Source organism: Bos indicus x Bos taurus, chromosome 3, assembly GCF_003369695.1.
Source record: "Bos indicus x Bos taurus breed Angus x Brahman F1 hybrid chromosome 3, Bos_hybrid_MaternalHap_v2.0, whole genome shotgun sequence".
Taxonomy (NCBI): Eukaryota; Metazoa; Chordata; class Mammalia; order Artiodactyla; family Bovidae; genus Bos; species Bos indicus x Bos taurus.
The window spans coordinates 115,315,982-115,341,336 of NC_040078.1; the positions used below are offsets into that span (position 1 = coordinate 115,315,982).

Sequence of the window (25,355 nt, forward strand, 5' to 3'; positions counted from 1 at the left end):
CATAGTCTGAGGACTAAGAAGGCCAGAAACAATGGGGACCGTCTCCCATGTTTCCTCGCTGGTTCAGTGCTCAGACACTGAGGCCGACCTTCAGAGCCTTGCTCCTTTGCTGCCGTGGTGACCACGTGGGTGAGTCCTCTTGCACTCCTCTGGTTCTTAGAGGCGTAACCAGGAACCACTCTGTTACGAGGGAAGCCTCTCTTTTACATTTCCTTACTGCAAAAAGAAACCCCTCGCCCAGGGTAAAGAAGGAAAACAGGACCCGAATCAGTAGAAGCGTCCCCCTGCCTCTTCCTCCTCAGAGACGTCGCCTAGCTGGCCTCACCGCAGTGGCCGTCGTTGCGGCCCACCTTCCTTGCCGTGGTTTCTGAGCTGTGGTTTATCAGCTCCCTCACCCATGACCGGGTGCCCAGGCGCGGGCTGAGGGCACCCATCCCGTGACCTGGTTTCAGTGTGTTGCACGTCAGCTGTCCTGGGGCTTTTCCGCACACAGGTCACGTTTTGTGGGGATGCAGTCGGCACCCAGGCCTCCATGAGGTCACAGCCACATCCGTGCTGTGTAAACAGGGGCAGGTGCAGTGGGGGGCACCTTGCCGGGGCAAGAGATAGAAAGTGGGTGGCACATCCTACAGGTGCACACGTGTGTGCAGGACCGCTGGGCACCCAGCCTGGGAGCAGAGGAGCAGAGCAGGGTGAGGCTGTCTTCCCAGGATGCTTCTTGAAGGGGACCGAGGTGGAGTCTTGTGGAGATGCTGGGGGGTACCCATGATGTTGTGACCCTTGCCAGCCCTCTCTCGTGAGCTTCAGGATTTTATTCCTCTCTGTAACCATTGGCTGGCCTCCTGTTCTCAGAACAGAGGAGAGGAGGCCCAAGATGGTGCACGCGTGGGGCCCAGGACCAGCAGAGTGGGGATGGCGTGGCCCTGACCAGTGGGGAGGGACTTGGCACACTTATTTTATCTTTCAATTTTTCATCCATTGCACATGACCAGTACTGACCCTGGAAGGCAGTGACAGAGGGGCCCAGAGGTCACGCAGGCCCTGGAGTGCTCGGTGGACACCCAGGTGTGATGACAGAGCAGGCCTTCATCTCTGCACTCGGCAGCTTGCGTCCTCATCTATTGGACAGGAGGCCCCTAGCCAAGCCCGCAAGGAGGAGCCCCGGATCTGTGGCTGTCAGCTGACTCAACAGACCTTCTGCAAGAACATGATTGGATTTGCTGGAGATTACAGCCTCATGGGCAGTATTTCTTTCAATCTTATAAAGCAGCCCCCGGAATTGTTAGGGGCAGCCTGAAATCACTACCCATTTCCTGAGCAAGGGCGGCAGGCATACTTGTGGGAGAAAGTCACACACGCTAACTCGAGGAGAGCCCCGTTCCCACCCTGTAAAGACAACTATCCCAACTCTTTGTTTTAATTTGCTTTTTATCTATGTTAAGTTAGGGGTATGGTAGCCGAAAGCCATTTGAACCCATCACAAGGAACCCAGGTCTGTGAAACCTCCCTTTTGGCCAGCGCAAACCCATTAAGTTGGGAGAGGCTTGGCCTGCCCCATGCACCAGGGCACTGAGGGTCTGCAAGGAAGGGAGTTCCTTGAACGGAAGATTCTAGGACGAGAGGTTGAAGGGACCAGGTACAGGCTTCTTGTCTTCCAGGGTAAGGGATGGGGCCCCAAGAGGCAAAATGAGTTGCTTTCTGGAAGCAGGAATTCCCACCTTCACCTGGGGCAGTGCTGGTTACTGCACTGTTTCAGATGCTTAGCCTCCTGGAGCAGCTCGGAAGGGGTTGACCACATCCGCTCCCGCTCACCCGTGTCCCCTGCAGGCCCAGGTGGGAGCTGACTCTGTGCTGGTGATGGGCAGGCCACGGCAACAGACACACGGCGGGCTCTGTGCCTCTTGCCCCTGCTGTTGGGGGTGTGTGGTCCTGGATCCCACCAGCCACATGGCCTCCATGCCTCTGCTGACCTTACAGTTTTCTGGAGGGACAGAATTCATGGGCTCCCTGGTGGCTCATTGGTAAAGGATTTGCCTGCAAACACAGAAGTTGCAGGAAACTCAGGTTCAATCCCTGACTCGGGAATATCCCCTGGAGAAGAAAATGGCAACCCACTCCAGTATTCTTGCCTGAAGAATCCCATGGACAGAGAAGCCTGGTGGGCTGCAGTCCATGGGGTGGCAAAGAGTTGGACACAACTGAGTATGCACGCAGGAAAACAGTTGTTTCTGCTTGCTCATTCTGTAGTCATCTTCTGAACTGGATTGGATCTGTTAGCAAGCCACCCCTTATTATAAACATTAATTGCACCATGAATTAAAAAGTATTACTATTTACAATTCTTTATGAATTTAAAACTGTCAGACTCAACTATATCCAGCACCGGACAGACTGAAATGCAGTTTATGAATTGTAAACATCTAGGCCATCTCTGGGAAGAACCCCCGGAGGAGGAAATGGCAACCCACTCCAGTATTCTTGCCTGGAGAATCCCATGGGCAGAGGCGCCTGGCAGGCTACGGTTCATAGGGTCCCAAAGAGTCGGACAAGACTGGGCGACTTAGCACACACGCAAGGTGTCTCTTTTTTTCCCAGGGTTTATTTTAACCAGGAAAATTTTCTTGTTTCAGCTCCGTCTTAACTTTCACAAAGAAAGTGAAGGTTACCCACCAGCAGCATCTGAGCTGCACAGTAGAAGTTACTTTTTAATATATATGTCGACTCAGACTTTAATAAGGAGAACAGCCGACAGCTGCTTAGAAGTGCCAGGAGCCGGTGGCGGGGGGCTGTGTGTCCTTGGCCTTGAGCTGGTGTCTCAGTGGTTGGACCAGGCTCTGTTCCTAGGGCCCCGGGCTCAGGACCCTGGTGCGGCAGCCCACGTTACGGGTTCTCAGTTACTCATCACACCAACCATCGTTTGAAAATTCTTGTTACTCTTCCCACTTCCAGAAGCGGTTACCCCAGGCTCAGCTGCAAGCCCCCATGCAGTTCAGGTGGACCATCTCCTCTGTGCTAAGACCCTGGGTGGGTCTTTATCCAGCTCCCGTTGGCAGTGCTCCGGAGACAGAGAGGAGCCTGAAGGCGACCTGAGCCTGGGGCTGGCTTGTGGGCCAGGCAGGAGGTGTTGGCGGCCTGAACCGCTGTGGGCATCTGATAGACCCTGCAGCCCAGGCTCGTTTGGGACGGAGAGATGGAAAAGGTTGGCCTAGGTGAGGTGTCTGAGACCCCAGACTCAGACGTGTGCCTCCCCGCCTCAGCATCTTTCCTTCCCTTGGTGGGGGGAGGGTCTGATGTCACTGCCAAGGCCTGGGAACATCAGGGGGGCTGAGCCAGGCGATTGGGGTCCCGGGAGGCCCCCTGCAGACACCAGCAGTGTCTTTGGTTGGAGATCGCCTTGGTGTGCAAAACTGAGATATAAAATAGGAAGGTTTCAGGCGGCAGCGGTTGGCTTAACGGGAAGAATGGGAGCTGACCTTTCATAACATTGTAGCTTGTGACCCTAAGATATGTTTAAAGTTGAATGTACTCTCCTGCTTTCCAAAGTTTTGTGACCCTCTTCAATGCTGGTAAATGGGACCTCCACACACTTGGTGACTCTTCTTTCTGAAAATCCCTGGGGCGTTTAGTGGCCAAAATCCACTCCTGGAGCCATGAAATAAGCCTCTGAAGAGTGTACAGCTGCAGCCACATTGCGTTTGCCACCTTAAGGGTTCAGTTCAGTCGCTCAGTTGTGTCCAACTCTTTGAGACCCCATTGCAGCACACCAGGCCTCCCTGTCCATCACCATCTCCTGGAGCTTGCTCAAACTCATGTCCATCGAGTCGGTGATGCCATCCACCATCTCATCCTCTGTCGTCCCCTTCTCCTCCTGCCTTCAGTCTTTCCCACCATCAGGGTCTTTTCCAATGAGTCAGTTTTTCACATCAGGTGGCCAAAGTGTTGGAGCTTCAGCATCAGTCCTTCCAATGAATATAAAGGACTGATTTTCTTTAGGATGGACTGGTTGGATCTCTTTGCAGTCCAAGGGACTCCCAAGAGTCTTCTCCAACACCACAGTTCGAAAGCATCCGTTCGACACTTAGCCTTTATGGTAGGGAAGGGAATCAGCCGTCCTCTGGGAAGTTAGAAGCCTGCACACTCCCCTGGAGCTCATCTGGGCAGGCAGCATTTGCCTTGGGGGCTCCTTACGGAGAAGAGAAAAGGTCCTATCCAAGGCTGGTCATGTGGAGAAGGATTCTGAGCCACATCAGGGCTCAGGGGAGAGACGATGCTTTGGGACTGCAGACCCTCAGTCGTGTCCACTGGTGGGATTGGAGGTGTCTGGGTGGCCTGGCCTGGGTCACCCTGCACTGAGAAGGGCCTTTGGAGTGGGGGTAGGACATTGTCTGCTTCTGTCGCAGGAAGAGGTGCTCTTGTCTAACACTTGGAATTGAATTGTCCAAGGAGACACGCTTGCTGACAAAGCAAGAGACTTTCTAGGGAAGGGGCACCGGGCAGAGAGAGGAGCGTAAGGGGACCCGGGAGACCTGCCGTGCCACGTGGCTCACGGTCTCAGGTTTTATGGCAACGGGATCAGTTTCCCAGTTGTGTTTGGCCAATGTTTCTTACTCAGAGTCCTTCCTGGGGCTGCACCTGTTGCTCAGTCAAGGTGGATGTCAGCAAGAAGCATTCTGGGAGGTCGTGGGCCACGCGGTGTCTCCTTTTGACTTTCTCCAGTTCTTCCGGTTGGTGGTGACTTGTTAGTTTTTCGTGCCTCACCAGGACCTCCTGCTTGTAAAATAACTCACCTAAATGGTCACTGCCGTGTCTGGCCAGGGTGGGCAGTTTCAGGCAGCGTGTTTCCCCTAACACTTCGAGGGTCTTTGAGGCCCTGGGAAAGCAACTTGAACTTCCAGGGAATCCCAGAATGAATCTGGTATCCCAGAGATTTATGGTCTATTCCATTTATTATAGAGATTCAAGGATTTTCAAATAAGAAGTCAAATCATCCCTTGGAAAACTGTTGCCAGTGAGCTTCTGTTAAATCCTCCATTGGAGAGTCATCAGCGTATTAATGTATTAGCCAGCCTGCTGTGTGGCTCTTTCCTGCTGCAGCTGAAATGGATTTCTTATTTTATTAGGGATGCGCATTTCCTCTCTGAGCTCAGAAAGGAGGCTGAGTAGAGCCCTGGTGCCTGCCAGCGCTCCGGTTCTCTGGAGCTGTGCTTTCTCTTCCCCGTTCTTGTTTCCCTTTATATTTTGGGATTTTGAATGCTTTAAGCTAAAAATAAATGCTCCCTCACTTTTCTGTTGCTAAAAAGAGTTAAAAAAAAATTCTTGGAAATTTAACGTTTCAGCCAAACATCTCAATCCTGGAGATGATAGTAGGTTGTTTTTTAAAAGTCATCTGTGGTTTCAGAGTTGTTGTTTTTTTTTTAACCCCTGAACATAATTTCAGAAGATTTGTCTAGAACCTCTGGATCACCGGATCCAAATGGGATTGTAGGGAAAGGAGAGGATGAGATGGTTGGATGGACATGAGTTTGAGCAAACTCCAGGAGATAATAAAGGACACGGAAGCCTGGTGTGCTGCAGTCCATGGGCACACAAAGAGTTGGACACGACTGAAGAAGTTTTTATTATGGTTTTAGTCCCCCTACCAGATAGGCTACTAAGGTTGTCCCTCCTAATTAATCATTTTCCCCGAGGTGTGTATTATGCCAGGCGGTTGTTATGTATGGTGCTCATTTTTAGCATGAAATGCGCAAGAAGGAAGTCCAGCCACAGCTTTGATGCTTCTCGTCTGAATGTCAGAGTGTAACACTTGGTCCAGGCTCAGCGGAAATGAATGTAATGAAGGGGTAATCTCCCTGGCAGATCTTAACTCAGGGTTCCTGGTTATTGGTGGAACCCAGAGATTAATACAGTCTGCAGCAGTCTTCATCCCCTGCAATTGAATAAACTCCCAAGATTTTGGAAGAAATTGCTGGACAGGAAGTACTTTTTTTTTTTTTTTTTTTTTAGCGACTTTGCAATATCCAGCTGGTTTTAAGACTTTTGACCCACCAAGTCAAGTAAAGAGAATGGAAGCGTTGATGCTGTAGTAATACGAAATAGTCTAGTGGTACCACGGGGAAGAGGGGGCGGGCGGGCTTTCTGCCCAGGAGGAGGCTATTATCTGCTGGACGATTTCTCACCTGTGTTCCTAGCACTTAGGAATTAGGTGATGAGGTCAAGATCCCTCATGGGCAGCAAGTTGTGAACTGGGACTCTGTCCTTGCCCCGCCCACCCACACCCGCTGTGTTCGCTTTGGTCCAAGGGGATAAAGTGGGGAACCTCTATGGCTTGGGTGCCCATTGTGTGTGTGTGGTATAATGAGAGCCTTACATTTCCCGGTTAAACGCGCTGTTCTGCATGTGAATAATCTTGAAAACAGACCAGGGCTGAGTCCCTCACTTAAGTGCTATTAGCAAGCAGGGATTGAAAGGAGTTTGGAGTCAGGATGAATTTTAAGTCCCAGGCGAGGGAAACAGCACAGCTCTCCTAGGAGCGAAAACAAGCAGCTGAGCCGCTTTGTTGCTGGGTCTGATTTGTGTCTGTTTCTGCTCCCTTCCCCCGCTGCTCTTGGGTCTGTCCTCCCCTCTGTAGGTATCGGCAGCCTTCCGTGGGGTCCAGAGGCTTGTCCCTTCCGAACGAGGAGCCAGGATGGGGCTGGAAGTGGCCCTGAAGGGGAGCTTCCCAAAGGAAAGCCCCCTCCGTCTTTGCTTTCCGCCAGTGGCCCAGAAAAGCCACTTTTCTGCCGAGGAGAGAGGCTTTTCTCTGAAATAAGCCTGAGTCCTTTGTGGCTGTGTCTCCCTCAGAAAAACAGGGAGGGGACTTTGGGGTGTCTGGGGGCTGCATGCTTAAGATGCCTTCCTGAACCCCTCGAGGTTGATCTGTGTGTGTCCTCTGGAGGGGGCTCAGGCTGTTTCAGGGACAGGTGCAGTGGGGGGCCCCCCGCAGGGCCCAAGTCCTTCCTCTGCCAGGTGGACGGTGGCGGCTTTTACTTCCAGCTGCAGGTTGTCTGAGCCCCTCCGTGGAAGGCTGTCTGCTTGCCCTCGCCCCAGAGGTCAGCAGGCACGGCCAGGTGGACCCTGTTCCGCAGGGGATGGGGCCACATTGATGCAGGTGCCTGTGAGTGTGGGAAAACAGCAGCCCAGGGAGGAGGACAGAGGCCAGCTTGGAGGAGGAGGAACCCAGCCCGGAGGAAAAGGGTTTCCTCAGGTGTTTGTATAATGAGGATGTTCCTCCTGCATCTGGCATTCAGATTTCCTAAGAAGGCCTCAAGGCCCACCTCCCGCAGAAGTAAGTGCAGAGTCTCGGGGTGCCAAGGGCAGCCGACCTCACCGTGGTGGTCAGGTGCCCAGTGGTCCAGATGTGCAGCACGCGGGCCTTTTGTTAAGGCGCCTGCTGTGGGTGGAGGCTGGCTGGAATCGGCAGGAGCCCCGCCCGACGCCCTCGGGGCTCCCCCGGGCCAGGCGGCGCCCGGAGCTGGCTCGCAGCAGTGTCCTTCTCTTAGGCGCTGTGTGTGTGAACGCCTGTTCCTCAGCGACCCACGTGGTCAGCAGTGTCAGGACCAAAACAGGAGTGAATACAGTGTGGTGTTGTCCGTATGTCTGCCGCAGCCGTCTTCCGGGTCCAGACTTGGCACCCCCTTACTTTGTGTGTGTGTGTATACATGTATATGTGTACTTTGTAAAAACGTCTTTTAAGACTTTATTTTTGCAGAGTAGTTTTAGGTTTACAACAAAACCGAGAGGGAAGAACAGAGCTTCCCTTATCTTTCCGCATCCCCCCCCCGCCCCCCCGCTTCCCATCGTCAGCATCACTCCCCAGAACAGTACCTCTCTACCAGAGCAGAACCCACACTGACACGCCACAGTCTCCCAAGATCTGTATTTCACCTTTAGGGCTCACTGTTGTCTATTTTAAAAGACTTAAAACGAATGAAAGCTGAATGTAAAACAACAACAAAGAAACGGCTGGTGCTGCTGTAAACGGGCGACCCAGATAGTGTGAATTTCATGTTTCTTGGGGCTCGGCACTGACCGTCCGAACGCCAAGCACCTTTTCCTTGGAAAGTGCGGATCTGGCGGCTTCCTGTTTGCTCAGCGTCACAGCGGTGTGTGTTGTGGGCACAGTGCACTTCCACAATCTGACCTTCACTGGGCTTTGTCTTAATACAGAGTTAAGCTGGTCAGGAATTCTACTGCTGTCTGTGTTTAGCTGTGTAGGGACTGCCTTTCTCAAGTCCTAAAATAATAACATGCTGTGCGTGTGACCTGTGGGCATACCAGGGTGACAGCGGGGAGCTGGTGTCTGTTCCTTTAACTTCAGATATTTTGGTCCTTGCTCAGTGGTAAAGAACCCACCTGCCAACGCAGGAGCCGCAGGACACGCTGGTTTGGTTCCTGGCTCAGGAAGATTCCTTTGGAGCAGGAAATGGCAACCCACTCCAGTATTCTTGCCTAGATCACCCCATGGACCGAGGAGCCTGGCGGGCTCCATGGGGTTGCAAAGAGTCAGACACGACTGAGCTACTGAGCACACATGCATGTTAGAAGAACTGGGCTGAGCGTTTCTGCTTAATATTCATACAGCTTCCCCCACCCCGTGTTGAGTCATGTTGATTTCCCTCCCCTTCGTGTAACCACCTCTTGTTCCGTGAGTCGCTTTGACCAGCGCCTGCAGGGAGGCCGCTTTCTTTCTCTGACTGCCTCCGGATTTCTGTTCTGAAGAAGCTAATAGTTCGGGTTTTTCATTCCTGATAAAAGTTTCCTGTTACTTTAAGTTCCCTAATCTGGGTGTTCTTTGAGTGTTTCTTTTCACTGTTAATGATTTAAATTGAAAAGATAACATGGAGTCTGAAGTGCAGCCATGTTAATGATAAGAAATGACGAACCACCTTCCTTTCCTAAACCCTGCTGGGCAGTTGCCGAGGGTCCTCTGCAGCCTGGGCACTTGCCAGCCCCGCCGTGACGTCATCCAGAGGCCTCAGTGTCACAGGTTAAATGCAGTCAGTCAGTGGCCACCAGCCGTGTTGTATTCTAAATTCCAGTCCAGGGGCTGTCAAAGTGGCTCAGTGGTAAAGAATCCGCCTGCCGGCACAGGAGACATGGGTTTGATCCTTGGGTTCGGGAGATCGCCTGGAGAGGGAAATGGCAACCCACTCCAGTATCCTTGCCTGGGAAACCCCATGGACAGAGAAGCCTGGCGGGTTATGGTCCTTGGGGTCACAAAGAGACGTGACCGAGTGACTGAATGACAACGTCAGCTGCGCTTCCATCAGCGTGCGGGAATGCGTCTTCTTAATACTGTTCTACTCTAAGTGGGGCAGTCGAGTGAAGCTCAGAATGGCCCCTTCTGAAATGGCACATCTCCTGTGACTTGGGGTTCTAACTGCTGAGAACACGCACACATGTGCACAGGCGTTCCCAGGCACACACACAGGCCTCCAGGGCATGTGCCCCAGGAGCATGTGTGTTTATCCTTCGAGGGTTGATGCACCATGGAACTTAAACGTGGTGACCCAGGGCCTGAAGAGCAGATAAGACCAAGGAGGGCCTTGGGATGCAGGAAGGGAAAAACCAGACCCTTATTGTCCTTCCCTCCCCCGTGTCATAACTATTCATGGATTTCAGGTCCTCCTGAGCAGCATAACCCATCTCCCCTCCTACCCCATAGTGAAAGTCACTCAGTCATATCCGACTCTTTGCGACCCCGTGGACTATACCGTCCATGGGATTCTCCAGGCCAGAATACTGGAGTGGGTTAGCCTTTCCCTTCTCCAGGGGATCTTCCCAAACCAGGGATCAAACCCAGGTCTCCCGCACTGCAGGCGGATTCTTTACCAGCTGAGCCACCAGGGAGAAGGTATGTGCCTTACTCTTCCCTCCACCCAGTATATGTGCCTCATCCAATCAGCAAATGACCCGCAAGACCCCCATCCCACTCCTTATATCCTGGGTATAAAAGTGGACTGAGGAGCCCTGTTCAATGTGGGTTCTCCCTTGAGCTGGCCCACTGTTCTAACAGCGTCTCCCGCTCTAATAAACTTTATTCTCCTCTCATTCTGCCTTCTGTCCAGAAATTCTTTTCCAGATCACGACATTAAACAGGGCAGCAGGTCCCACCCTGCTCACCCCGTGACGTGCTGTCAACTCTGTCATCCCTGCTCAGCGAGTGCAGCCCTCAGAAAGGCCCCGATCCGTAGAGGAGGAGCACGTAGAAGTCTCCGACGCTTTTGCTGCGTCTTTTGTGATTTTTCATTTAACCTCTTTGGAGACGGCTTTCTGTCCCGATCAGGCAATGACGGAGGCGACGGACATTTTTAAAGTGCATCTTTTAAAATGGAAGATGTGTTGTCTCTGGTCAGTTAAATTAAACATTAATTTTATTAATCTAGTTTTCACAAGCAAATGTATTCCGCTGGAGGGAAAATTTATTTGCAAGCAAGAAGGCACTGCACACGTTGTTCCAGTGTTTATATAATTACACATCTTTATTTAATGGAGCCCTGCTTCAGTTACTATGAATATGTAATATTTGTTGTGATAAACATAATCTTTTGGTGACATGTGCTTAAAAATCAGCTGAGCATTAGTGAATGAAGCTCATTTTAATTCCCACTTTACCCTCTTTGTTTTCCTATTAAGAGTATTAAAAGCTGTGTTATTGAATTTTTTTATATGCCAGATGGTATAAAATTTGAGGGGTACTGAAAGGTGGCAGTGACAAGAAAGTCTCATTACCTTGTCCCCAAGCTGGTTCCTTAACCCTAGATCAGCAACTATGAAGTATTTATGCTTCCAGAAGTGTTCCCCGCATGGACAGGGTTGTGTGTGTTACACACACACACGCACACACATCACTGTGGCTTTGGGATGGTTGCACTTTGGTACACTGAGGCTTTTGTTGGTGACTTAGCCTTCCTTACAGGAATGTATCCCAGAGAAGGAAATGACAACCTACTCCAGTGTTCTTGCCTGGAGAATCCCATGGACAGAGGAGCCTGGCCAGTTATAGTCCATGGGGTCGCAGAGAGTCGGACATGACTGAGTGAGCACATAGGAATGTATCCATGTGTGTGTAACCAGCCCTGGGTTGTTTACAAGCACGGCAACAGCCCGGCTTTGGGAGACATTCTTGGCACAGGTATTTCATGTTGATGGAACAGCTGGCATCTGCTTCCCTGGACTGTTGAAATCACCCCACCCCCAATCCTACAATCCACATTCCCGTTTTCCTGAGAGATCAGCTGATGACAGAGAGTGAGTGTTTGTGACCTTTCTGATCACCCTGTTCGCTGCTGGGAAGGTGTGGCGTTGGTTACTGTCTGCTGAGTGCACACGAGGGCTCAGGCAGGCCCTGTACTAGAGCACCCACGGTTAACTCGTCTGCAGGGACAGCTTGTCTGGGACACGTTAGGGTGGTGCCCGCCGGCCAAAGAGTGGGTGTGCAGGTACCCAATTAATGTGTGCCCCCCGACACGTGGCCCCCAGCTGGCTCACTTCCGTGGGGGGAGCAGTGGCCCTTGCCCTTCCCTTTCCTGAATGAACATCTTTCCTTCTGAGCTCCTTTCCGATGGGCCCGCTTACTCTGCCAGTTGGCCGGGTATTCGAGTCCCCGAAGTCCAGCGTCTCTGCTGTTGGACACCAGTCCCCACCAGCTCTCAGCTGCGCCTCGGAGGCCCTTTCCAGCTGCCTGGCGCCTCCCATCCCATCCTGATCCCCCAGCCCGGCCTTCCTCCTCCCTGTAGTCCTCCTCTGACGTGAGGAAGGCCTCTGAGCCGGCAGACCTCAGCCTCCGTCTTCGCGGGGCTGGCGGCGTCTGTGTTTTCGTGTCACTGTCTGTCTTTTCCAGGTGTTTTCTGGTCCTTCTCTGCAATGCCCCCAGTGGAGCTGCTTCCGTTCCTGCATCCGTTGGGTTAGAAAGTTGGGCATCGGGCATTACTTGACTTCTAAGCCATTTGTGATTTGACTTCTTGGTCATCGTGTAGCATGAAGGAGTTGGGGGGTTTTCGAAAAAGGCACGGAAACCGAAGGCCCTTTGGAGGCAGGCCCTCCGCTCGGGGGTCTCTGGGGCAGCTGCCGTGTTTGTTAACAGCTCTGTCTGTCCATCCCTAAGTACACAGAGTGGGTGGTGGGGTGGCCTCCATGAAGGGAAATGGCAGGTGGGGGACACGGGGAATCAGGTCGTTGGGGTCCTCCCTGTGGGGCGGTCACCTCCACCCATACACTTGGGGGTGAGAGGCAGAGACGGTCAGGGGAGGCCGCCCCCAGAGTGCTGACTGGGCGGGCTGGGCCCTGCAGAGGGCCCTGCAGTGGCTGGGCACCCCCGGTCTTTCCAACACATCGCGTGTCATCCTGAAGTGTCCTGACTGGATCCTCAGTGTCTGTTGTGTCTTTGAGGATCAGAAGTCCAGCACCGAGGTCTTCTAAACCATAACATGCTGTAAACACTTGAATTTTCAAAATCCAGCCATCAGCTACTGTAACTCTGTTGGTGGAATTTTAAGCAAGTTACTACTAGTTTAGGGGAAACCCAGAGGCTCAAAGTTGCCTGGCATCAGGGTCAGTTTCAGAGCAGCCAGAGCCTCCATCGTCCTCCAAGTGGCCCACCCTTAGGGTCAGAAGGGTCTGAACGCCCAGGGAAGCGTGGCTCATAAAGGGCTGGGGCAGGACTTGGTGGTCTTGGGTCGGAGCGTGTGACGAGGTTTAGCACACAGGACACGAACTGGTGTCAGAACGACCGTGTGCGGCAGGCAGATCTCAGCGGCTCAGGGTACGAGATCCCAGGCCGGGGCTGGACCGTCTGCTGTGTCCTTCTGGTTTGAAGACTGGCACGGTGGGGGCGTGCTGACCCTGCCCTCCGTTAAGTCATGTGTCTCACTTGCGTTCGCCCTCCTGTTTTACAGATGCCTTCGTGAACAGCCAGGAATGGACGTTGAGTCGATCCGTCCCCGAGCTCAAAGTGGTGAGTGGTTGCTCTGGCCTTGAGCGTGGTTGTTTCTCAACCTGCAGGAGGGGGGCTTGGAATGGGCCCAGGAAGAGGCACAGTGTGGCCTGTGAGCACCCCTCGTCTTCATGTTGGGGGCCGTCTCCTCCCCAGGGGCCCAGAGGTGTGTCCAGTGTGTCCTGGGGAGTTGGGGGGTGGCAGGTGAGGCTGAGGGTGGGGCTGGAGCCCAGGGGAGCCTGTGACGGTCATGATGGGTGGCCAGGCAGACGGCCTGAGTGCAGAGCTGCGTGTCCCCCTGCCGTTCTGTCTCACACCCGTGTGTGTGTGTGTGTGAGTGAGTGAGAGACACTCGTCGGTTTGTCTCTCACACACCCACCCACCCACACCTTTACTAGTCCTTTGCAGGATGTCATGGGAAGTCTCTGTGGCTAACTATTAAGTCATAATTGTAATTCATTATTACGAAAGTGTGATTATGTACTGTTAACAAAGGAGCAGTGAAAAATTAAAAGCTTTGTTCTCATTATGAACTTTAATAATTCAGCGAGGCTACTCAAAGCTTTGTTTGCTATTCAGTCACTGAGTTGTATCCGACTCTTGACGACCCTGTGGACTGTAGGCCACCAGGCTCCTCTGTCCTCCACTATCTCCTGGAGATGTAAAGCTTAGACGTTGACTGAAGTAAAAAGTAACTTGAGTTTGTTGCAGTCATACCTCTGAGCCCCTCTGCACTTGGCACCCCTCACCTTAAGGTGGAAACAAGGACCGATAGAACTATTAAATGATCATGTTGCTGTGCGATCAGTGGCATTTGGAGGGTGTGTGTGTATATGTGTTTTTGTGTGTGTGTGTATATGTGTGTTTGTGTGTGAAACGTCTCATGTGGCGGACTCTGACCGTGGTGACGGCAGGTGAGTTCCTTCTAGGTCTGACCTTCCTCAGTGACGCCTTCCTTGGGGGAGACCACGGGGCCCGCCGTCCCAGGGCGCTCCAGAGGTGCGGGTTCAGCCCAGCCCCGGGACAGTGCCGCTCCGTCCCGTGCGCTCTTGAGACACGTCCCCAGCAGAGGGCTGATCCCGTGGGCCCCGGTCAGGAAATGCTGTCAGCAGTCTCGGGCCAGCAGCCAGAGATGCTACTCAGAGATTTCCAGGAAGGCTTCTTAGTTCCAGATCGGCCCTCCTGAGCCAGCCAAAGTGGGTGAGGTTCTGCCGGCAGAGTGAAACAGGAGGAACAGCACTGAGATGAGGAAGGTGCTCTCTCTGTGTGGGGTGCGGAGTACCTGCCTGGAGGAGCCTCCGCCTTTAGTCCTGAGTGGGTCTGGAGTTGTCCCCCCCTCGCAGTGCGGACGACTGAGCCTCGGATGTTAAGATGTGCCCAAGGGGACTGCCCTGGTGGCCCTGTCGTTAAGAATCTGCCCTGCGGTGCAGGGGACACAGGTTCATCCCTGGTCCAGGAACTAAGACCCCACATTCCACGAAGGAAATGAAATAAGCCTGTGCACCACCGCTGAGATCCGGTGCAGCAAAAGAAATAAACATAAAAAAGTTGAATAAAGAAGGTGCCCAAAGAGCTCCAGTTCATATGAGGTGGGCTTCCCTGGTGGCTCAGCCGGTAAAGAATGTGCCTGCAATGCGGGAGACCTGGGTTTGATCCCTGGGTTGGGAAGATCTCCTGGAGAAGGGAAAGGGTACCCACTCCAGTATTGTGGCCTGGAATTCCATGGACTGTACAGTCCATGGGGTTGCAAAGAGTCAGATATGACTGAGCGACTTTCACTTTAGTACAAGGTGGAGCCGGATTTGAACCCGGCGTTTGTCTGCATCAGCACCGCGGGCAGAACTGTCTGCAGCGTGGAAAGGTTCTCTTTCTTTGCTGCCCGAGGTGGAAGCCGTGGGCTCCATGTGGCTGTGGAGCTTTTGAAGTGTGGCCCGTGCAGGTGAGGAGCTGAGGATTGAAGTGTCATCTGAGGATCAGACCCTCTGGTTTAGACCCAGTTTGGGGAGCTGAAGGTGTTAATGGTTCTGCCAGAGCCCCACACCAGCCCATGATAACTGAGGGTGCCTCCCACCCAGACCTGTTCTCTGCTGGTGTTTCCGAAGCATGCAGTGTTCTGGAATCAATGCCTGGAGGGGTGGGGTGGCCGTGTTAACAGGTGGATTTACGATCCTGAAACAGAACTCTCTCGTAAAGTTGGCTGGAATTCACAGGAGGGGTGGACTGCATCTCATGGACAAGTAAATGCAAAGGATTCTGGAGTTCTTCTGGGGAAGGCCCTGCCCCCTTCCCCACGGGCTGTGTGGGGCGGGCCAGGGCCCCCGCTGGCGCCCTCCTTATGGGGGAGGAGCAGCAGGCAGCCTGGCCTCCCCGGGAGACCCCTCCTGTGCCGAGGCGTTCCCAGCATCTGCAGAAATGCTCCTCTGTCCAGGGGCAACCTCTGCGTGTGTCCACAGGGCTGCGATTCCGTCCTGCTGGGCGCGGCCCCCAGGACAGGTGGCCCCTGAGGTCAGTGCCCCTCAGATCCCCGACTCCGTTTCAGAAATGCAGCAGGTCCGCGACATGATAGCAAGCCTCAAGTGGGCTCTTTAGATCGTGTTTGAGCATAAATCTTCTGGAATCTGTCAAACAGAAAAATGTCAGTGTTCGCTTGCTTTCTTTCTGGCCCCATTGCCTGGCTTGCGGGACCCTAGTTCCCTGACCAGGGATTGAACCTGGGCCCTCGGCAGTGAGAGTACCAAGTCCTAACCACCCAACTGCCAGGGAACGCCCTAGTGTTGGCTTTCTTTTCCGGACGGGCAGCACCAGGCTGTCTGCTTCCTGAGGTGGGGTCGGTAGTGGGGAGATGATGAGTGGCCAGCTGCTGCCGGCCTCCCCGCCGCGGATCCACACTCGGGCCCCTGTGGACGTCTGCAGGCAGCACGCACTGACCGCTCACCTCCAAGCAGAAAGGAAAGGACTCCTGAGATTGCCGGCCTCAGAGAGGAGGGCCTCAGTCCACAACTGGTCACATCCCGTTTGTGTGTTAATGTTGAATTCCCAACTGGGATTTTGAACCAAAAGCCTCAATTTTCTTTTCAGCCGACTCCGTGTTTAGCAGGTAAGCAGTGGAGTGTGGGCAGTAGAGAGATCAGTTTAGAAAGACGCCTCGTGCGGCCTGACAGTTGACAGTTCTGCCCCGAGGATGCCCAGGCCCTCGGTGGTCACGTGTTGCCACCAGAACACACGATTCTGTAAGTTTCAGGGCACCTTTACCCGCGTTACCTTGCTTCTTCCCGAGCCTGGAGACCCAGGCTGGCTCGATTCCATTCTTCTCTGGTTTGTATCCAGGAGCTGTTCACAGATCCCAGCACAGCTTTGCAGCTTCAAGAGCATTTTCATCCCTTGTTTTATTCCCTTCTCACAGCTGGCTGTTAGTTTCTGCCAGTGTTTCAAATTAAAATAAAGCCCATGGTGTGCACACATAAGAAGGTGTCTGAGGTGACCATTCAGTTCAAATAAAACACCTTCCCCCCCCTGCCCCGTGTGGGGGATCGAGTGATTTGATCCTTGCAAGGGGTGAGTTAATTCTTTGCAAATCGTTGACGTGTCAGAAGGAGAGAATGTTTTCACACATAGAAAACACAGACTGAATAGTGTTTGATTTCGAGCACTTTCCTCCTCGGGAAAGAAGCAGCCTAATCTTAATTAAAAATTCAATTCAGTGGCATACTGTTTTGGATTTTCTCAGCGTGAAGCTGACAAACAGCAGGTACCCTTGAGCAAAAGAATAATTAATAGGTGAAAATTCTCAGATTATAGAGGCCCACGGCAAAGGGAAGACAGGAGTCCAATCAGGAAGGAAACAACTTTATTTAGGTTCTGTCCACATAGTCTGGAGCTTGGAGCCGTAGTGATAAAGCATCTCGTTTCTACTCATTGGTGTTGTTAAGTCATTCATCCATGTATCTTCCCAGTGTTGCAGGGGTGGGGTGGGGGGCAAGCGTCTGCCTTGGGCAGTGCTGGGAGGTAGAGAACCAGACACACTTGAGAGCCAGTCCCTTGTCGGCACTGGAGAGGGTCAGACCCACAACATATGATGCTGGGGAAACAGGCAAGAGGCAGGCTGGTTGTGTGAGGAGGACGGTCAGGGAGCTTTGGGAGGAAGCATTATTTGAGGCCATGGCATTAAGAAGGCTTCTCAGAGGAGGTGACGTCTGAACTGCTGCTGAGGCATGCATAAGAGTTTGTTTCCAGTAGTGATTGATGGGGAAAGGTCTAGGTGTCCAGAGTCGGTGAGGCTGAGCATGGGGTTTGGCCACTGGCACACTGACCGTGAAGCAGGGAAGGGGAGGTTGAGGACGGAAGGAGCCTGACTGGTGGGAAGGACAGGATGGGTTCAGGGTTTTAGGTCGAATTTTAATAATGTCAGATGTGTTCTGTTCTATTAATCTGTTTGTTGTCCTAGTTATTGGCACCGTCATCCATTTATCCAACCAGCCAACATAGCTCTCTTCTCCCTCCCTCCTACCTACTCATCCATCCACTCACCCACCTGTCCACCTCATCCACCCATCTATGCAGCCTTTTACCCACCCACCCATCAACCCATCCTCCCACCCATCCAGTCACTCACCCATCCATCCATCCACCCACCCACCCATCCACCCATCCATCCACCCACCCACCCACTCACCCACCCATCCACCCATCCATCCGCCCACCCACCCACCCACCCATCAACCCATCCACCCACTCACCCACCCACCCATCCACCCACTCACCCACCCACCCATCCACCCATCTATCCACCCATCCACCCACTCTCCCTCCCATCCACCCACCCATCCATCCATCAACCCACCCACCCATCCATCCATCAACCCATCCACCCACCCACCCATCAACCCATCCACCTACTCACCCATCCACCCACCCACCCACGCACCCATCCCATATTTCCCAGCACTTTGTTGGGACGAGAAACTACTGAGTGTAGGGATACAGAGTGTCCTTGCCAGTATCTGAGACCTAGTTCTTGGTCTTGGGGGACATGATGTGGTGGGAGGTAGAGCCAAGAACGTCAGCAGTGTATAGTGTGCTGGGTGTGCAGAGAAGCATGGAGACCACCCTGAACTCTTGGGTGAAGTAGAGCAGGAGGACCTGGGTGAGTGAAGCGTGGGTGTGGTTCCCGCCTGGCCAGGGTGCCTCCATCAAGATTGATTGTAAGGATGCGGAGGGGACACTTTGTTGTCCATGAAATTCTTGGACTCCAGCCTGCAGCCAGAGTCAGAGGCTTCCCAAGAGTTGTGAAATGAGGGCGTCGCATTTTTGCAGTGTTGATCGTAAAGAATCTCTGGTATTCTCGGGGTGAGGAGGGGGAGCTCCCAGGCAGGGTGACGAGCTAAAGGCTGTCCCGAGCTCCAGTGGACGGACTGCACCGCCTGCCCCTTGGGGCGGAGGAGATGCTCACAAACTGTCCTCCGGGCAGGGGGGAATAGTCAGGTGTATACATGCGGAGCCTTGGGTGTGTGCGGGTTTACCTGAATGGGGGTGGGGCTGAGGCAGTGGGAATCCGAGGAGGTGGGATGTGGCCTTGGCTCCCTCAGGTGGGCTTTAGAATCCAGAATCCAGGGGATCTAGGGAAGGAGCCCACGTGGTTGAGACGGAATTCCAAGAGGAAGCCCAAGGCAGAAGTTTGCAGAGAACCTCATCTACAGCTTCTGGTGAAGGGCTGGGTCAGGACGAGGGGAAGGTGAGGGGTTTCAGAAACCAATTTGTTGGTGACCTTGAGCAGTGTCTTTGAAGCCATAGAGTCAAAAACTTTGTGGGGGGTGGTGGTTCAGGGTGAGCAGGGAGGTGTGCCCCAGAGGCCTGGCTGGCGGGAGAGCGAGGCAGATTTTTCCTGGGAGGAGACTGTATGCAGGGCAAGGCTCTTGTCCTGCTTTTCCTAAGCAGGAATTGATTTTGATGCCTCAGTGCGGCTTTGGGGGGTTAGTTCTAGTGGGGGAGGAAGAGGTTACCGTGCAGGAGGGTCTTCACACAGAAGATGGTGGGGGATGAGCTCCACAGAGTGGGGAGGGCGTCCCAAGGGGCGGTCCCTGCGTCCAGGTGTCAGCTGTGGGGAGCTGTGGGAGTGAGAGCTGTCTACGAGGGAGCTGTCTCTGGCAGAAGATGGGATAAAGCCAGCCTTGCACCCTGGAGATGGTGCGTTCCTACCTGCTGGGACGGTGGTCTCTCACATTTCTCTGGAGCCATGTTTCAGGGAGGATGAACACCTTGGCCGCCTTGACCACGGGCCTCTGGTGTTTCCTCATCTCAGCCCTGCAATGTGGGAGCCCGTGTCCAGAGACCGGGCCAGCTCGCCACCTCTGCCCTGCCTTGGTGCGGCTTTCTCCCCTCCGGTCCCTGCTGGACACTGTTCCTCCCGGACTCCTGATCCTGCCCCGAGGTCGTGATGGAATATATCAGAATGTCCCCTAACCTCTTTATGGCCCAGTACTGCCCCTGTGTCCTCTTTAACCTCGTTCGTGCCTTGTTGAGAGTTTTGAGGGTCCCCAGTGCACGCTGGCGGGCTGTGCACCTTCCCAACGTAATCAGCACTCATGGGATCTAGAAGGATGCCACCACAGCCAACGTGTGTCCAAACCGTGTTGATTCCTCAGGCCGTGGAGACTGATGGAGATGTGTGATGTTAACTGAGGGTGCTGGAATCCCTTTTTCTCCTGGAGAAGAATTTAACGAGATGATGTTTCGGATTTCTGTCCGTTCCAGCCCTGTCTGTCTGCAGGTTGCTGAAAGCGTGGTACACTGACCGCTCCTTAGTGACTGTCCATTTCTGTGTTGCAGGGCATTGTGGGTAACTTGGCCAGCGGCAAGTCGGCCCTGGTGCACCGCTATCTGACCGGCACGTATGTCCAGGAGGAGTCTCCCGAAGGTATGCTCTTTTGGCAGACAGCCTCCAGCTCAAGAGAGTTTAGTTGGCCAAGGTTTTCGTTAGCATATTCTAAATCATGACTGTCGTATATCCCATGTCAAGAAAAAGAACAAAACACGAAGCAGCAGAAATCCGTAGCTATGTTGCTTTTTTGGTAGTATTGTCAGCCAGCCAGTTACGTTAACTTCATCTTGGCATTGGGAGCAATAGAGTCAAACCACAAATCCTGTTAAATGTGCTCTTAGCTGGTGGTTCTGTCCCTCACAGCTGAGTCCAGTGTCACGCCTTTAAATATTACTGCTTGGACGTGTCTTCGCTTTGGACGTTGAGTTTATAACGTAATTTGTACGGACCTTTCCATAGTCGCAGGCCCGAGCACTTGAGATGACCACCACCATACGTTTGAGTGTGTTTTCCCCTTTATATTGTGCTCTAAACATGGAATAATCATTTTTGCATGAGAATAAGCTATTTATTTTGCCGTGAGGCTTTTACTTCTTCAGTTTAACATATCCACGTTTTGTTTTTCGCTTTAAATAAAACGATGGTAGTCAAGCTAGGAAACCAGGTAGCTTCCGTGCCCCCCCCAAATCCAGCTAGAGTGTACACACACCGTTTTCTAAATTATATTTTCTCTCCGTGTAACCTTTTAAAAATCCAACTCTGAGACACTGAATTTCTGGTTCCTTCTTTTTCTTACTGGCTGTTCCATTCTTTGCAGATATGGATGCAGGTAACTATACATTTCCTTCATGGCAGCGCTTGTCTTGTTTGAAGAGCGAGGAGAGACCCAACTCTGTACTGTAGTCCTCCCTTGACTCCTCGTTCTGTGTCACCCATCCGATTTTGTTTCCATCTTATCCTTTTTTTTTTTTTTAAGTTAAACATTTCACCCTGTTTTGTCCCTTAGATGTCTTCTTAGCAGTAGTTCTGAGTAGCTTCCCATGTTCCCTGTAACACCTGTTCTAGTATTTAACTCTCGTTGCTGGGCACCTTGTAATCGTCGCGAAGTGTGTGGAAGGTGGAATTCTCTGGCCACCTTTGTTTGGGGCTCTGCCGTGACGTTGCAGAATTCTTGGTGGACACGTGAGAATGTTTTGGTTATCCATATCGACATGATGATTTCAGGGAGATTAGAGGTGAAGGCTTGGATGTGGGAGTCAAGGAGGAAAAGCATACCTAGACACGGAAAGATGGATGCAGATGCTAGACAGGTGCGTGCTGTAGAGAGGCGATGCAGGCGCCCCCGTTCTCCTCTCCTGGACGCTGGACTTGGGTGTGCTGGCGTACCTGTGCCTTTGAGTCTGAGTGCGGGTTTCAGCCGTCGTCACCTGGATTACACCCCAAGAGTCTTTTAGAGACTTTTTTTCTTGGGTTTCTACTTATTCCTCGGGGCAGGCTGTGTAGGTTGATGACCCTACCTCCTCAAGTCAGGCTGCCTGTGGGCCCGGGATACCCTGGGTTTCACTCGGGGGTGGGGGCCCTTAGATAGGTTACGTGGTCTGGGCCCCGGTTTCGCGGCCGCACGCTGGCCTCTCTCCTGCCTGACCTGTCGTCTGGTGTGGCTGGCGGGGGTCCCCGGCCCTCCCGCCCGTGGCCAGCTCCCGCTCCCCCGCCCGTGGTGCTGTTTGTCATTGCTGTGACTTTGCCGTTTCCGCGTCTGCCATCGCGTTCGGGCCTCGCTGTGCTTTCCTTGTGGCGGACCCTTAGATTTTGATGAAATGGAAGCCTTTCTCTTGCGTGTTTGTGCATCAAAAGTAAAACCATCCCCAGTGGGGGGACCTAAACACGACCTCTTAGTAGCCCCGCTTTCTCCACTTCTCAGGCAGTCGTTCTTAACGATGCGAATTTCACGGTGTCATGTGATTTTCAGAATACATCCATTGTAAAGCGGGGAAGCATCTCGGGTTCACTCTTGGGATGTCCTTTCTTCCATCTGCAGGGTGGAAGTGTCTCACCCCTCAGCAGGGCCGGTGCCCAAGGGCTCCCGGGTCAGGGGATAGAGTGTCCGCAATCTTTGCTCTCACCTTCAGGGCCTGGCCCTGCCACCTGGCCACCTGTCTTCTCATTGTTTGATTCCGGGTCAAGGGATTATTCTTGGCATTGCCAGCAGCCTACAGGGGTGCCCGCCGGGGACATGTGTCAGGGCCCCCGGGTCCTGGAAGAACCGTGAGCAGATGCCCCCTGGTGCCTGGAAGTCTTTAGCCCCCCCATGGGCCCCTGTTTCCCAAGGGCCGCCAACCCTGGGCCCAGGCGGCCTGGGTGCTTCTTTACATTTCTTCTCCAGACCAGGGAACTGACATCCACGTGCCGGGGCAAGTCCCACGTGGTGGCAGGAGGGGCCCAGAATTTGTTGTTTCTGAAAGGAAATGCATGAGAAAAGCCTTGGCACGTAAAGACTCCTTGCTTCTGGTCCGGGAACCTGTAATTGCAAAGTGTTTTCAACCCTTGCCAGACGCCTTAACATCCATCAATTACCCATGCTTGCTTCCTTGAGAAGCTTGACAGCAGTGAACGTTCTGGAGCTTTCAGGCACCGTGTTGCCACCCAGGTTCATGGAGAATGTGGGAGCAGCGGGATCCTTTCCAGGAGGCGCCGGAAGCCAGTGATGCCATCACAGCTCAGCTGCATCTGCAGTGACTTTTGCAGCAAGGGTCAGGTCAGGGCACAGCTGCTGGTATTATGTCGTGGGTGCTGGGCTGAGGGGTCTGGACTCTGGGTGAGCTGTGAGACCCTCCCATTTCCTTGCTGTTGTTATCGAAAGTGTGAAAGGGTTAGTCGCGCAGTTGTGTCCGACTCTTTTGGGATGGATGGTAGCCCTCCATCTCCTCTGTCCAAGGAATTCTCCAGGCAAGAATACTGGAGTGGGTAGCCTATCCCTTCTCCAAGGGATCTTCCCGACTCAGGGATCAAACCTGGGCCTCCTGCACTGCAGGCGGATTCTTCACCACTGAGCCACCGGGGAAGCTTACCGATTTATCCCCCTTGCCTCTTACAGAGTGACACCCCGCCGTCTCCACGGGGCAGCAGCTTTCCATGGGGGGCGTGTTGCTGTGGGCTCTGTGCACACAGCTCACGGGGGCTTCCCTGCGCTTCTCCTGTCTGCACAGGGCTGTCCTTTTGCTTTAATTAATATGTAAAAAATCTTTAGTGTATTCATCCCTGAACGTTCATCGGAAGGGACTGACGCTTAACCTGCATCTCCAGTACTTTGGAGCTAATGCAAAGACTCATCAGAAAAGACCCTGATGCTGGGAAAGATTGAGGGCAGGAGGACAAGGGGGCGACAGAGGATGAGATGGTTAGAAGGCACCATTGACTCAATGGACATGAGTTTGAACAAGCTCCGGGAGATGGTGATGGACAGGGAATCCTGGCATGCTGCAGTCAGTGGGGTGGAAGGGGTCGGACATGACAGCACCTGAGCGACAACAACAATCCTTTAGTGTTACTGTGACCCATGGTGGGGGGATCTCTAGATGCCTGAGAAGGAGAAGGTGGTCAGCGCCTTCTGTTTTCACATCCCCAGGCTTCTCCCGAGTGCAGGTTTCGTCCGCTTTTAGAGGATGACATCTGTCGTGCGTTCATTGTGTGATCCGTTTTGGTTGATACTTTATTCTTGTGGCTTTTAGAGGATGACATCTGTCGTGCGTTCATTGTGTGATCCGTTTTGGTTGATACTTTATTCTTGTGGCAAAGATAGCTGACGCATCCACTTTAGGTTATTTTAAAGATACAATTTGGAATGAGGGAATAGATTTAATTATTATGTGTGTTTTTATAAATAGTGAATTAGCAATGTACAGGGCTTCCCTGGTGGCTCAGATGGTAAAGTATCTGCCTGCAATGAAGGAGACCCAGGTTCGATCCCAGGTCAGGAAGATTCCCCATGGAATAGGAAATGGCAATCCACTCCAGTATTCTTGCTTGGAAAATCCCATGGACAGAGGAGCCTGGCGGCTACAGTCCATGGGATCACAGGAGTTGGACACGACTAAGCGACTAACACTTCCTGCAATGCAAAAGTAGGTAACTCAGTCGGGAACCTGAAGTATTAACACAGAAGTATTAATAATACAAACAGTAAAATTTGGGGGCATGCACATAACATTTTTAATCGTGTGTATGTGTGTGAGACAGCGTGTGTGTATCCGAGTCCTTAGGGCTGCCTTGACAAGTGACCACAGTCTGGGTTGCTTGAAACCAGAGCTGTATCCTCAGGGCTCCAGAGGCCGAGAGTCCAGGAGCAAGGGCTTCACAGGCTGGCTGTTGCCGGAGGGAACTCGGGAGAGTCTGGGTCCTGGTTACTGCCAGCCCCGGGCGACCTTGGGCCTGCGGATGCATCTGCAGTCTCTGCCTTGTCGTCCAGGGGCTCCTCCCCGTGTCTGAGTCCACGTTTCCCTCATGTCAGAAGACACCCGGCCCTGGATGTTGGCCCGCAGGTACCGAGGGTTTGGAATGGATCGCATTTTTAGGGAAAGTTAACCCACAGCAGCATGTGTATAGTACACCCTGGGCGTTGAGGCAGAGCTGTTGAAGTTGCCCCGTTACTTCTTAGTGAGACGAAGAATTTGGAGCTGCCGCAGGCCTCACTGGCCGGGCCCACGCTGGTCTCTTGGAACGTCAGAAAGATTTGGTCGGTTTACATGTGCCCTTCACACCGATGATGGAATTTCACAGCTGTCACTCACTTCCGATGGAAATTACTCCTCTGCCGTCCGTGCCCTGCTGACGGCTACTGGTGCGGCCAGTGAAGGAGGATCTGGGCGTGTAATCAGAGTTACCAGCTCGTGTGTTTGGATGCTCGATGTCCACCGTGCACCCCCGCCTCCCTGCCACAGACCCCATGTGTCTGCCGCTGTTTTTAACTCCCTTCAAGATAAGAGGAGAAAGGAAGGAAACTCAGGCTGCCCAGTATCATGCGGGGATTTGATAGAGAACATGGGCAGCCTGAGCCGCGTCCCCTTGCAGCTGGGAGACCGTGGTGTCTCCAAGGGCTTTGAACTTCAGGCGTCTCTCTCTGTGTTCCTCCCTCGTGTCTCCTGCCATGGGCCACACAGAGGACCTGGGGCCCAGAAAGGCTGGTACCCAGCAGCTGTCCTCCCGGTGGTGGGGGCGGGGAAGGGACCCATCAGCTCTGAGACGGATCAGACCGTCCAGCGGATGGAGTAGTAGATGTTGAGGGTGGTGGGCTGTGACGGTGCCGGGGGCGATGCCTCCATCTGTCTCTGCTCTCAGGTCCCTCCAGCCCACATGTATGGCAGTACCCACCGCCACCCCAAAACAGAAAACAGGGACTTGGATCTAGGAGTTTGGGCTCTGCACCCTTCCTTTGACGAGCAGAACAGACTAGGATGGTCCGAAGAGTGTAGGCAGAGAATGAAAGGTGGGTCTTCCCCAAGGGATGTGCTGGAGGTGGGGAGGGAAGCCCGTGTCCTTCCCAGGTAGGAGGAGGAGAGGGACAGTCTT

At 53.2% G+C, this 25,355-nt stretch overlaps 1 protein-coding gene across 11 annotated transcripts in view; it reads left to right on the forward strand.

Annotated features, from left to right (window-relative positions):
* The window catches only part of AGAP1 (ArfGAP with GTPase domain, ankyrin repeat and PH domain 1), a 569,465-nt gene that overhangs the window by 176,558 nt on the left and 367,552 nt on the right, over positions 1-25,355 (forward strand). For 7 of the 11 annotated variants that reach the window (XM_027537985.1, XM_027537978.1, XM_027537980.1 and 4 more), the window contains exons 2-4: positions 12,936-12,994; positions 19,799-19,886; positions 20,608-20,619. In XM_027537985.1, the coding sequence (XP_027393786.1) occupies positions 12,936-12,994; positions 19,799-19,886; positions 20,608-20,619 (159 nt within the window). The remainder of the gene's footprint in view (positions 1-12,935; positions 12,995-19,798; positions 19,887-20,607; positions 20,620-25,355) is intronic. The other 4 variants (XM_027537986.1, XM_027537988.1, XM_027537987.1 and 1 more) reach the window with 1 other exon arrangement.